At 41.8% G+C, this 14,323-nt stretch overlaps 1 protein-coding gene across 1 annotated transcript in view; it reads right to left on the bottom strand.

Annotated features, from left to right (window-relative positions):
• Nucleotides 1–308: 308 nt before the first annotated feature.
• LOC117804326 overlaps nt 309–14,323 on the bottom strand; it is a 113,128-nt gene continuing 99,113 nt past the window's right edge. Inside the window, exons 4-6 of the mRNA XM_034670967.1 lie at nt 2,680–2,759; nt 2,082–2,216; nt 309–1,223 (exon numbers count right to left, since the gene is read on the bottom strand). Of these exons, the coding sequence (XP_034526858.1) occupies nt 1,144–1,223; nt 2,082–2,216; nt 2,680–2,759 (295 nt within the window). The 3' untranslated portion in view covers nt 309–1,143. The remainder of the gene's footprint in view (nt 1,224–2,081; nt 2,217–2,679; nt 2,760–14,323) is intronic.

The raw sequence follows: 14,323 nt of genomic DNA, 5'->3' as shown, positions 1-14,323 counted from the left end.
CCAACAAGAAAGTGAGTTTGGAGCTAGAAGATGAGGACCTCCAATGCTAGGCCAAGTGGGGTCAACTCTTCCTGCAGGCAGTGAGAAACCAGGGAGGACTTTTTTTTTTAATTTAAATGATTTTTTTATTATATTATGTTAGTCACCATACAGTACATCCCCGGATTCCGATGTAAAGTTCGATGCTCCATTAGTTGCGTATAACACCCAGTGCACCATGCAACGTGCCCTCCTTACTACCCATCACCAGTCTATCCCATTCCCCCACCCCCTCCCCTCTGAAGTCCTCAGTTTGTTTCTTACAGTCCATAGTCTCTCATGTTTCATTCCCCCTTCTGATTACCCCCCCTTTCTTTATCCCTTTCTTCTGCAGAGGGTGCTGAGTTAGAGACCTGTGTTGGCAAGGGCTCTGCAGCTGCCATATGGTGGCCGCACTGTAAGGAGGCAAAAAGACCTGCCAGAAAGACACTGGATCAGTCCAGGAAGGAGACAAGTGACATCCCAGCTGGAGAAGTGGCAGGTCACGGCAAGGAAGGGTGGTATTGAGAAATTTAGGAGGAAGAATCAGTAGCCCTTTGCGACACACTGTCCAAGGGGCAGAGTAAGGTATGAGTGAAGAATGACACTGAGGGAGTATACTAGTCCCCAGCCAGGGTAGGGAGACGCTGATAACTTGGGTAAAAAATAGCGTCTATAGTTAACAATACTGTGTTATGTACTTTACCATTTGCTAAGAGGATAGATCTTACGTTGTGTTCCTATGACAAAAAAATAATCGTAACAAAGAGGGTAAGAGGAAATACTTTGGGGGACTAGATGTTTATTGCATAGACTGTGATGGGAGTTTCATGGGTGGATACTTATCTCCAGGCTATCCAGTTGTATAATTAAGTATGTGCAGCTTTTTGTATGGCAACTATACCTCAATAAAGTCATTCTAAAACATATATATATATATATATAGCAACCTAGAAGAGGGGTCTTCCCTCCTAAGGTCTTTTCCAAGGCACTCCCAGGCAGTGGAGAAAAAAATTGGTAACTGGAATGTTCCAACAGCATTAAAATACATAATAAAACAGCACAGTTTTACATGAAGAGTTGTCATCAAAGTTTTTGTTTGTTATGATCACAGGGCTTTTTGCTTCATATTTCAGACATTAAGTTGCTAAAGAACACCCTCGTGTCGAACAGGTCTTCAAAAAGAGAAGGACAAAGGTATGAACCTGCAAAAAAGAAGTCCAAGTAAATGCTGAGTGAAGAACTTGGCAGGCATATTATTCATCCAGCTAATATTTATTGAGCATCTTCTACGTGCCAAGCAGTGCGCTGGGACCACAGTGATGAGCAGAGTTCCACAGATTCTATGTCAGGAAGCAAGCATGTAACTGGGGAAAACGTAAATAAATTATGCGTTGCTGGGCCCAGGGTGGGCTGGCACATCAGTTAAGTCCAAACATCCTCCAATGGGGTATTTGCCATTCTGTGTTATTTTTGAACAGGAATTACTTTTCGTGGTTTTGGGTTTTTCTTTCCTCATTCATCATGATATAGTAGCACGAGAAGACAGACATACCAGTCATGATCAGAACCCTTACTGATGGTGTGACCTTGAGCAAATTATACATCTATCCGGTGGCGACAATTACACCAATCTCCTTGGGTGCATTTGAGAATGCACTAAGTACTGCGTATGATTGTTATTCTGCTACAGTGACATACCATGTAAACATTTATCTTCTGTGACTTCAACTATACCAGATGGAATGGAGAAGGAGTGAGGGAAGTGATAATGTAAAGATATGATCAGGACTGACTACATAATTTGTGGGGCCTAGAGAAAAATAAAATCTAGAGGCCCTTTGTTCAAAAATTAGGATTTTTAAGATGGTAAGAGCAGAGCCCTGAGCCTTCCAGCAGGAGACTCTGCATAATCCCACAGGATGCATACACAGGAAGCTGGCCCTGGGTATGGGCCCATTCCCGTCCTCTCAGTGGTTCTTGGTTCTGATGTACTTCTAATGACATGAACACGTTGTTCTATGATAAATATGATTGCAATGTACAAATATAGGTTTATTTACCTGTTCTTTTCTTTACCTTGTCCACTATCCAGAAGCAATCTTCACGTCGGCATAAAACCAGATAAGCTGTCCTATTTAAATCTTCAAAGGTGGATTTTACTCTATTTTTCCCTTTACACAATGACTTCCTAAAGCCTGCAAAAGATGGAAGTCTGTAGTTGTGATTTCTCTTGGGACTTCTAGCATAGGGGCAACCTTGAGCCAGAGTCTGGAACGCCTGCTTTATATATGAACCTCATGTTCAACGCTCGGCAGCCTATAAGGTACATATGACCATCCTTATTTTGTAAAGGAGGAGGAAGCTCAGACTCAGAGCAGGACAGTGATTTGCTCAAGTCACCCAGCAAATAAGTGGCAGACCTGGGATTCAGATATGGGTCTTTGGACCCCAGGGTCCAGGTTCTGTTTCAATGATAGCAAAAGGTTTGTTTCTTCTAGCTCTCTTCTACAAACCTTGCTCCAATCCTTTGAAATGAAGACTTTGTTGGTAAACAGCAAATACAGTTCTCTGCATCCTGAAAGCAGAGAACAGTTTACCAATTCAGTTCTGGGCACATAGGGTTGGAGGCAGAGCCACAGGAAAGCCCAAAAGTCTGACCTGTACTTCCAGAGCTCTGTTTGCCAGGCGGTGAAAACTCAGGGCTGTAGTCACTAGTTTCCAGCCACCCAAATGCAAGCCTGTGTAGAGAGAATGTTATAAGGAGGGGAAAATAATAAAGGTCATTTTAGAATGAATGATAGGTGTAATTAATGTTATTGACAATGAAAAGTCTCAGTTGCTGAGAGACAAATGAGTCAGCGGTGAACTTGATGTTGAAACTACACGCTGTCTGCTGTTGCTCAAATACTGAAAAACAAAAAGCAATTTCTTGATCAATGCATACAAAATTTGGGGTTGAAAACACCAGGTAAAAAAGTAGGAAAAAGGCAGCCTGTGTGTTATAGTTCCAGCACATACACACGCGCACACGCATATACACACGTTTATTCTGATGCATAATTCTGGGCTTGTCTTTCCCCTTTAAGAATTTTTATTGTCTTCTCTTAGCATGAAGGCTTTTTATAACCCAAGCCCAACCCCTCCCTGTGTTCATCCTCCCCAGTCCCTGCACTAAATCTCCAAATCCTGCTCTGCATTTCAGAAGCACCTCTACCTAGACGCGACTCCTGCCCCGGTCTCTGAATTGCAAATACAAGTCATAAATGGGCAAGACTTATTTGCAGAATAGTGAGAAGTTCACTGTGTTCCCCAATTTCAGTCCAGAATGCCCCTCTTCCCCCTCACCATCTGGCATGCATGTCATCTCCACATTGAGTTAATCACTCCCTGCTTCCAGTGTCATCAGCGCTTGGTTCATATATCTACTAATCACAGGTATATCTTTCCATCCCCCTCGTGAGCTCAGAAAATACCTGATGCATCACTGGATACATGGGAGTATCTTCCCCACTAAACCATGGGATTCATGAGAGTGGCACCCTTATATTGCTCATCTCCACACCCCTCTCTGTGCTTGGCATATTGCTTTGAACAAAATAGGTGCTCAATAAATAGTAAATAGATATATTTGCATCCATCAAGATTTTTATTAATGATCACAAATGTGTTACATACTACACGACATTTGGTGCCTCTTGAAAACAGAGGCAAACTGATTATTTGATAACAAAAGATCTTCCCAGACTGCGGGAGGAGTGTGAGGAAAAATATGTTCTGGACTAACACAGATGTTACTGTGTCAAATTATTTAAAAATTAAAAATTGTGTAGGATGTGTAACTGATAGAGCATCAAACATGAAAGGACAACTCAACTCCTGCCAAAAAAACGAATCATCTGGCCCATTTTGATAGAGTCATTAGTCTTGATCCTAGGAAATTCATGCTGATAATAATAGCTGTCTACTGCCTTTTATTGACTGACCATGTGCCAGATGCTTGTTAAGCCCCTTAGAATATTATCACATTAAACCCTCTTGATAGCCCCATGAGGAGAGAATTACTATACTATTCCCAGTCCGTAGCCCTACTTGGAGATCACACTTCAGAGAGGTTCAGTCATCTGCCCCAAGTTGCAGAGTTAGCAGGTGGAAGAGCTGGATGCAAGCTGAGATCAGTTGCTCCGAAGTCCCTGCTCTAAACTAGTCTGCTCTAGTCTAGTCTGCTCATCCGTAGGTAAAAGAAGGATATCAGGGGATGCTTGTAGTTGAATCATAGAGGGATCATCTATTAGAGACTCCAGTATCCTCATTTTACAAGGAATAAAGCAGATCCACAGAGGTAAAAGAAGGTAGGGTCTTAGAATCTCGTAACTGAAAATCTTATGACTATGAAATTCACCCAAACATCCTTACATCCAACTGCTAACTTAACATTTGCCTTTTTTTAAACAGCTTTATAGAGATGTGATTCAGAAACCATACAATTCACTCATTTAGAGTTACCACTCAATGCTTCTTAGAATATCCAGTTTTGTGTGTGTCAATCACCATAATCAAATTTTAGAATATTTTGGTCACCCCAAGAAGAAATCCTGTACTCATTTACAGTGAGTCCACATCCCACCCGCAGTCCCAGTCCTAGACAACCACTAATCTGTCTCCATGGATTTGCCTATTCAGAACTTTTAATATAAATGGAGCTATCCGATATGTGGTCTTATGTGAACACAAAAATATATAAAATCTAAAATGTCCTTTTGAATTTCTTGAAGTCATCTCAAACTCATACATAGCGAGCAAATTAGTGTCAGCAACAGGAATGGTTAAGAGGGAGTACATTACCTCCTTTGATCTTTATTAACCTCACCCCATAAACTACCCTCAAATAAACATAAAATCTAAGTTAAAACAGCATGCTTGATATTTGTTACGGATTGAATTGTACTCCTCCCTCCAAAATTCGTATGTTGAAGTCCTAAACCCCAGCACCCCAGAAAATGAGTTCATTTGGAGGAAGGGTCTTTATAGAAGTAATATAATTAAAATGAGGTCATTAGAATGAGTTCTAATCCAATATAAGTGGTGTCCTCATAAGAAGGAGAAATTTGAAAGCAGACACACACAGGAAGACTGACATAGGAAGACAGGATTTATGGTGCTACAAGCCCAGGAACTACCAGAAGCCTAGAGAAGAGTCTGGAAAAGATTCTCCCTTAGAGCTGTCCGAATGAACCAACTCAGCCAACACCCTGAACTCAGACTGCTAACCTCCAGAGCGATGAGATAATAAACATCTGTTGTTCAAGCCACCTAGTGTGTGGTACTTTGTTAGAGCAGCCCTAGGAAAGTGATATAGTTTCTAGACACGATTCCTAGTCATCCTTTTTGGCAAGTGTATCACCAAGACTCCTCCCCAGTCAAAATCTGAAAATCAACATTTCTCTAAAATGAAAATCATGAGATTTTCACTCAATCCAGACCTTCTCCCAGAGCTCCCTATTTTAGGCAATGAGACTGTTCAAAAAATGTGTAAGCTAGAATTCTAGAAGTCATCATCGACTCCTCCTTCGTGCCTCCCCTGACACACACACACCACACACACACACCCCTCTAGGCTGAGTTTCACAAGAGGATTATAACAAGCCTTAAAAGACTGTTTAAAATATTCCAGATCATAAAAACAAACTTGCAAATTCCTTCATGGAGTCAATAAATTACTATCGGAACCTGAAAAAAAAATTTAAAAACACACACACACAGAAACTCAGTAAAGAGTATCCATACAAACCCTAGTTAAGACATTAGGCTGCTTGATCATGGTTCTTTAAAAGGGTAATATATCACAGCCAAGTGCAAATTAGTTCAAGAATGCAAATCTACCTCCTCTCAAACTACTGGCCTAGAATGTTACCATATAAGAAACTTAGAATAGACCAACAAGGTCTGCCTGTTAAAACGCTGTATTGGAGTTACTCAGTAGCCTAATCTACTCTCAAAAAAATTTATAAATATTTTTTCACTTTTTTTTTTCAGGAATCTTTATAAGTTATTTGGCTCTGAATACCATATTTTTCCCTTTTTTAAATACACTAATGGTTTTGCTAAACCTTAATCTATTGAAATGTCTGTCTACACAGAGCCTCTTGCCAATATAGATACAGAAAAATCCCTCACTGCCAACATTTAATGGAAGTGACCGGTTTTATAACAGTCAAAAACAACCTTTCCCACATGAATTTATTTTAAAGCCAAAAGTCCACTTACTGGAAAAAATTTCCTGGAAAACTTCCTTTAGGTCTGAATTTCTACCCAACTCAATGTCACCGCTATGATTATGTGGGCTATGATATTATGTAACAAAATATCCCCCAAATAAAAGTGCAACTTATTATTATATTTCATGGTCCTCTGAGTTGACTGGGTGCACCTGGTCATTCTCCCATTGAGTTTTTCATTCTCTGAGTGATTGCAGTCAGTTGATAGCTGATCTGTACTGATCTAAAATCTTGCCTGAGTTGCAGATCCAAGATGGGTCACTTACATGGCTGGCAATTGATGCAGGCTATTGGCAAGGAGATCAGAGAGACTGTTGACCAGGACACTTTGCAGCAACTCAGATAGTCAATGTTGTCAGAGAGGTAAGCCCAGGGACTTTAACAGGCACAGCAGCCAACACCTGGCTGGAACAGCCCACTGCCAGCTCTATTATAGTCTCCACAGCAAACTCACAGAAGGATCCTATGAGATTTCAAAGTCTGCTGCTCAGTCCTGTGTAGAGACTTCTGGAACACCACTTCTGTCATCCTTGAAGGCTCTTCAAGCATTTGGCTTTGAGTTGGACAAGCCTGGGTTCCCAGTTGGGTAAATCTGGCAAACTTCTAAACCTTCTCTTTAAAATGCAGACAGCATTACCCAACTTGCAAAATTGTGATAATATTAAAAAAGGTTTAAAAAATATGGAGTACAAGGCTCCTGGGTGGCTCAGTCAGTTAAGCATCTGCCTGTAACTCAGGTCATGATCCCAGGGTCCTGGGATTGAGCCCTGCAATGGGCTCCCTGCTGAGCGGGGAGTCTGCTTCTCCCTCTCCCCCTGCTTGTGTGCTCTCTCTCTGTGTCAAATAAGGAGAAAATAAATAAATAAATAAATAAATAAATAAATAAATAAATAAATAATTTTTTTTTTAAGATTTTATTTATTTGACACAGAGAAAGAGCCAGCCAGAGAGGGAACACAAGCAGGGGGAGTGGGAGAGGAAGAAGCAGGCTCCCAGCAGACAAGCCCGACGTGGGGCTGGATCCCAGAACGCCGGGACCATGCCCTGAGCCGAAGGCAGACACTTAACGACTGAGCCACCCAGGCGCCCCTAAATAAATCTTTTTTAAAAAGTGTGAAGTAATTCGCACACTGCCTGGCATGTGATGAGAGGTGGTTAATGAGTGGTGATTACTATCATTTCCACTAATATCATCATTGTTTTGCAAAGAAGATAAAGGGTATATTAGGTTAAAAGGAAATGATTTTCGTATTTTGAGTATTAGCCTAAAATGCCAGATGACACCACTTGTGATTTTACCGTGGGTTCCATTTTCATATAAAAAGTCACGGGACACTACTCAATCTACATTCTTTCATTTTGTTTCCTGTCTGAACATACTTATGTTCTATGTATGGATTTAAAAAAAAAAAAAGTGTTAGAGAGAGAGTGTGTGTGTGCGTGTGTGCGCGCACGCGTAAGCACCGGGAAAGGATGGGGAAAACAAATACCAAATGTTAACACGATCATCTTTGGGTAACAAGATTAGTCACACCATTATAATTTCCCCCACATTCCAAATGTTTATAATAAGCATTGTTCTTAGACTCAAAAAGAGAGAGAAAGAGAGTATGGTGTTTTTCCATGTATGGCAGACTGCTTGGCCAGGTTATAAAACACCAAAAAACTATTTTTTTTGTTGCCCTGCTGAGCCTATAAACAATGGAAACTATCATGTCTGTAACCAAAATGGCCATTCATTTATTCACCCTCCTTTCTTTGATTAGTCAGTAAACATGCGTCAAGACCCGCAAAGTCATGGGCACCTTGACAGTCACTAAACATACTTACATGAAATGAGACCCTTATAATCCCCCTTAAAAACAAAACAAAACAAAACAAAACAAATACACTCATTTCTGAAGCTTCCTGTCTGTCCACTCCCCGGTGCAACCTTGCCCTCCGGCCTTCCCCACAGGTCTCTCCCTCTTTGTGGCCCCCACAGTTTGACCACACCTCTGCCATAACTCTCACTAGAGCTTGACTTGTGTCAAAGGAACCTGGGCATGGTTTTTGTGCTCCTTGGAGGCTGGGACTCACCCTTCTCTGTATCTCTTTACTCTGATTCATCCACCAGCCCTAGTAGATGCCAAATCGTTGTATTTTGAACTGATTTTTGGACAAATCCCTCATTGTAGAGTCAAAGTAACTCTAACCAAGCAATTTTGTGACTTGCTTAGAGTCATACAGCAGAGGCAGAGCTAGAATCTCTGTTCCTTCCTCCCCAGTAAGCACCACTGTGTCCCAGCAGCCAATGCTCCAGCCAACCAGGACATGTGGGAGATGTAGAAAGTGGGACATGAGGAACCAGGTGCACTTCTCTCTGTGGGACTACAGACAAGTTCTCTGAGGACCCTTCCCCACAACTACCTTTCCCACCCTGGTTTGGCCCCATGGGGGAGAGCCTAGTCTAATTAGATGAGGTAGTTTCACAGCTGGAAATGGCAATGGTACTACTGATACAGCTTGGAATAGGCAGAGCAGGAAAGTGCTGGGCTCTGGGCTAAGCAGGCCTGGTTTCAAATTGTATTTCTTCAGCTTACAAGCTGTTTGATCTTGGGTAAATCACTCCCTTTCCTAGTTCTGTTTTCTCTTCTGTTGAATGGGAATTATAGCATCTACTGGGAAGGCACAAAGCAGGTAACCAGTAAAAGAGAGTTACCTGTATCATTGTTTGACAATGCTACAGTGCCCTGGTGCCCACAAATTCAAGTTCCCATTCACCAAATATCTACCCACAATTGCATCTCTCTTCCTCTGCCCTGGCATGAGGTTTCTGGGCCTGATCTCCATGCTGCCTGTCTGGATAAGAGCTTTTCCTAGAGTTTCTAAGGAGCCAACTTTGGAGAGGTTCTAGGTGTCTGTGGGGATTCTTCTTTACCTTAGGAGTTTCTGGCTACTTGGGATCCCCCACTCTCTCTGCCTGTTCCCCAGAATCCTGTCTGCTATATGTTTGCTTGAAGGAGACATTCAAATAAAATAGTCTGTCAAAAGACAGTGTATTAATCCGAGTTCTCATTTTTACGTACTCTAGGTACCCGGGGTGGGGGGGACACTAGTATGATTTAGAAGTGTTCAGTGTCTCCTGAAAGAGGTGATATTAGGGCTACACTTAAAGGAGGGACAACTAGGATCAAGGGGTTTGTCAACTCATTCATGCAGCCCTAGATGACATGGATGGGATTCAGCATAGGTGCCACAGAGAAAGAGCATGGTGCTGTGTGAAAAGTAAGTGAGGGGATAGCTGAACGGTGTTGAGTTGCAATGACAGTCCCAGTTCTCCCCCTACCCTGTACCAACTGTCTCTGACTTTCAGCTTTGCGGTGGTATTTCACTCTGGACTAACCTGGACATGCTCACATGGTGACAATAGGGGATGAGAAAGCAAAGCCCAGAATGCCAGGCCATTTCAAGACACTATATGTATCAGGTCTGCTAACCACCCAAACAAGTCACATGGATAGGGCAACTCTCAAAGGATCAGACAGAAAAGAGGCATGTTAAAATCGCCCCTGAGAGCCAGAAGACTTGAATGTGGTGGCCCAGAGAAGAAGAGGCTAGAGAGAAGAAGGCTAAGGCAACCTCTGTGGTCCACCAGGTCTTCTTACCCACCCAACTTCTACCGTGTCTCCACAATAGAAATTAAGGAAAGAACATGGGAGGGGATGCCTGTGACCTGGTTGGGAGTCCCAGTTCTCTCTCACTCATTGTGACTTGAACAGACCCTTGCATCTTGCTTGTCCTCCTCCATTTTTCTTCCAGTAGAGATGCGAATTCTTGCTCTAAATTCTTCCCATGTTGTTGTTGTTGTTCTTGCTGTTCTTGTGTTGTGTTGTGTTGTGCTGTGTTGTGTTTAAGAAGAGCTTATTGAACACAGGACACTCAACAAAGACTTTCTGTGGTTCCCCATGGCCTACCAGTAAATTCCAAACTCCTTAGCTACACATTCAAATGCCCTCCATGATCTGAGCCATCTACATTCGGCTTTGCTGTGGGTCTATTAATGCAGGAATCTTATCTTGACTACTCACTTGTGAGCTTCTTCCAGACAGGGATTGGGAATTAAACAACATTCATCAGAAAGCCTGGTTTATAACAGGCACCTAATATGCTTTTTCACTCTGGGTTAAGGTAAAGCATTAAATAACTCCAAGACATGACTAATCTCTGTGGTGGGAAGAGCCCTGCAATAGGAAGATCTAATTCTAGGTATTGACTCTGCTTCTTGCTGTTGGGTGATCTTGGGACCACTGCTCTCCTCCAGTTACAATTCTCTTATCTGGTAGATGGACATGGTAACATCAGCTTCCCTGGGGGGGGAGTGAGATTGGGGGGGATAAAATTCCAAATATAAAGGGGAAAGACGCAATATGGCTGAGAAAGAAATGTCACAAGAATTATTATTCATACTAGAGCCTTTGAAGAACCCAAGGCTGTCCCTACCATATCTACGACATTGAGAGTTCAATAGGATTTTTTCTCCTCTTCTGAAGTCAATTTGTCGATCTTAAAAGTGGGGGTAACACATTGACTTGAAGACTTTACATGACATAAATGAATGGTTTTGTTAGAAATAAAACGTAAGAGGTAATAACACACCATTATACCCATTTTATAGCAAAACCACCATGAACCATAGAAGCCTAGCAATTTGTACAAGCTAACAAGTTGTGAATCAAATATTATAAAAATATCTCAGACAAATTAGTTACAAAGACCATGGGAACATTTTCTACAACTGCTCCAGGCTGTCAAGATAGGGATCTCTCAAAGAATAGTGTTGAAGTGAAGGGAGCTTTCACAAAGGGCAAAACCAGCAGAGAATTTCCCATGTGAGAACTAATCAGTAACTAACACAACTGGTGCCATTGCAAGAGAAAAAAAAAAAAAGATTTTTGTCTTTTTCTGTAATAAAATTAAGCTCACCAGCAGTCCAAACCTGTTTCTCCACTAGAGACCCACAGCTCAGGTGGCTCCACACTGGGGAGATCCTCTGTCTCTTCAAATGAGCCTTTGATTGCTCCAGGAGAGATTTCAGGAGCTGAGAAAGGAGGAGGAGGGACCTGAGTGCAGTTGGAAGCTCCACCTTCTGCCCTAGGGGGCTTTCCCATTCTGGTTTTGCCAGTAAGTCCTTGGAAGCTACTCCATTTCCTCAAGCAGTCTCCTTTTAACTGCCCCTGAAATCCCAGCCAGAAAAAGGGAAGGTGGTCCTAAAGAGTCTAGTTACCACAAGTTAATGACCATCCATTTAAAAACTAAAACTATAACTTAATTCCCAGCCATTGTGGCCTTGGGTTACAGTCAAACTTGCCAGGAGGCAAAAGAAGGGCTAGCTCCTTGGGGACAAGTGGGAGACTTGAGCAGACCCTTCAGCTAGGAAACACTGCTCTTTGACTTAAATCTGCCTGAAATTCTTTCATTCGATATTTACAATTTCAGTTTGTCTTCCTTTGAGAATCTCACAAAAGAATCTTTGGGAGGAGATTCCCATGGGACATCATTAATGACTCCTTAGAGGGTATCTGACCAAACACTTCACTTTGAAGGAGGAATGCAGAGACCCAGGATTGTTAAGGAATCTGCCCAAGATAATCCAGTAAGTAAGCAGCAGAGTTCTTACTACCCCTAGTCCAGCCACTTTCCACTGGGCCATACTCAATTCCTCAGCTGCTTAGTAACATCCTAGCAAGGATTGATGGGTCTCATTAAGCCACCTCCCTGAGCTTGACACTAAAAGGAAATAAGGGAGTAGGAAGCCATTTCCTCTCTGAATGTCCTCTCAATCTAGACAGAGAGACACAGTCATAAAACAAAGACAAAAGTAATCCAATGGAAATAGTGTTTCAGTGAAGGCTTGCACACAATGTAGAGGGAAAATAGAAGAGAGGAAACTCCCTCTGGGAGACAGGATTGCTGAGGGCTCTCCAAAAAGATGACAGTTGAGCTGACTCTCAAAGGGAGAATGTGATGTGACCAGAAATGAAGGAATACACTCAACACCCAAAGTCATATTCCAGAACCCCTGAGAAGGGTCTAGATCCTATATAAGCTCTCTCTAGAGAACAGACTGGTGGAAGATGCTCGAAAACAGGTCAGAACTGGGTCTTGGATGACCTCGTACGCCATGATAAGAAACAGGGATTTTACCTAGTAGACAGTGGAAAGTATGTCAGTTTGCTAGGCCTGCTGCAACAGTGTACCACAGGCCAGTGGCTTAAACAACAGACATTTATTGTCTCACAGCTCTGGAGGCTGGAAGTCTGGGATCCAGGTTTCTGTAGGGTTGGTTCCTTCTAAAAGTTGTGAGGAAGAACCTGTGCTCTTTCCTAGTTCTTGGTACTTTGATGGCAATCCAAGTGGAGTTAGTGAGTAGGCAGTTAGAAGTACAAGAAATAATGGGGTTGTCTTGCCACAACTATTTCAAAAGACCTACTAAGTGGATGGTGGTCTGCTGGAGTTTGAGATACAAATGTGAATTACAGAAGACATTCTTGATTGCACATCTAACCTCCCAAGTCTGTTTCCTTCATCCTTAATGGGAAATTCCTGATTTTTTTTCATGTTAATCTTCTTATGTGCTCAAGGAAGGTGGCTCCAGGTGAGGCCCAAGGAATGAATATTGATCAGTCCAAGCTGATAGAGACATTTCTATTCCTTCTGACAGGCCTGACTTAAGCAAGGCCATGTGATGCAGCCCTGACCCATGAGGCACAAAGGGGAAATCCATTGGAGGTTTCTATAAAAGGTTTTGCTTTCTTTTAAAAAGATAGTTGAGGAGAAACTTGTTTTCTTCTTGACATACTTGTATGAAAATTTGAGGGCTGGCATTATAGCAACCATCTTGATATTATGAGGGAACATGTCTTGGATGAATGCCAGCAAGCTGCAAATGGCCAAGGGAAGCTATGGGGACATCTATGTCCCTACGGACACCTTGCACCATTGGAATAAATCATCTGGAAGCTCCTACCCTCTCACCCTTCTTTATGTTGGGTAGTAAAGTTTTATCAATGTTTAAACTACTTTCATTTGAATTTTTTTTCTTTATAGCTCAGAGTATCCTAATTAATACATGATTATGAAACACTGTCTCCTTAAAGAGGAATATAACACATTGCACATACAGGAAAAGAGAATACAAAGATAAAATGTGATGTTGTAATCTTGCCATTTGCAATGATGTGGATGGAAGTAGAGGGTATTATGCTAAGTGAAAAAAGAGAAATAAGTACATGATTTCACTCATATATGGAAGTTTAGAAACAACATAGATGAACATAGGAGAATGGAAGGAAAAATAAGATGAAATCAGAGAGGGAGACAAACCATAAGAGACTCTTAGTCATAGGAAACAAACTGAGGGTTGCTGGAGGGGAGGTGGGTGAGGGGATGTGGTAACTGAGTGATGGACATTCAGGAGGGCACTTGATGGAATGAGCCCTGGGTGTTATATGAAACTGATGAATCACTAAACTCTACCTCTGAAACTAATAATACACCATGTTAATTAATTGATTTGAAATAAGTATTTTTTAATTTTTTTATTATATTATGTTAGTCACCATACAGTACATCCCTGGTTTTTGATGTAAAGTTACATGATTCATTAGTTGCGTATTACACCCAGGGCACCATGCAATACGTGCCTTCCTTACTACCCATCACCAGCCTATCCCATTCCCCCACTCCCCTCCCCTCTGAAGCCCTCAGTTTGTTTCTCAGAGTCCATAGTCTCTCATGCTTCATTCCCCCTTCTGATTACCCTCCTTTCTTTATCCCTTTCTTCCCCTACTGATCTTCCTAGTTCTTATGTTCCATACATGAGAGAAACCATATGATAATTGTCTTTCTCTGCTTGACTTATTTCACTTAGCATTATCTCCTCCCAGTACCGTCCATGTTGCAGCAAATGTTGAGAAATCGTTCTTTTTGATAGCTGAGTAATATTCCATTGTATATATGGACCACATCTTCTTCTTCTTTTTTTT

This window comes from Ailuropoda melanoleuca, chromosome 11 (genome assembly GCF_002007445.2).
Source record: "Ailuropoda melanoleuca isolate Jingjing chromosome 11, ASM200744v2, whole genome shotgun sequence".
NCBI classification, from domain to species: Eukaryota; Metazoa; Chordata; class Mammalia; order Carnivora; family Ursidae; genus Ailuropoda; species Ailuropoda melanoleuca.
This window is presented reverse-complemented; position numbering and strand designations above follow the sequence as displayed.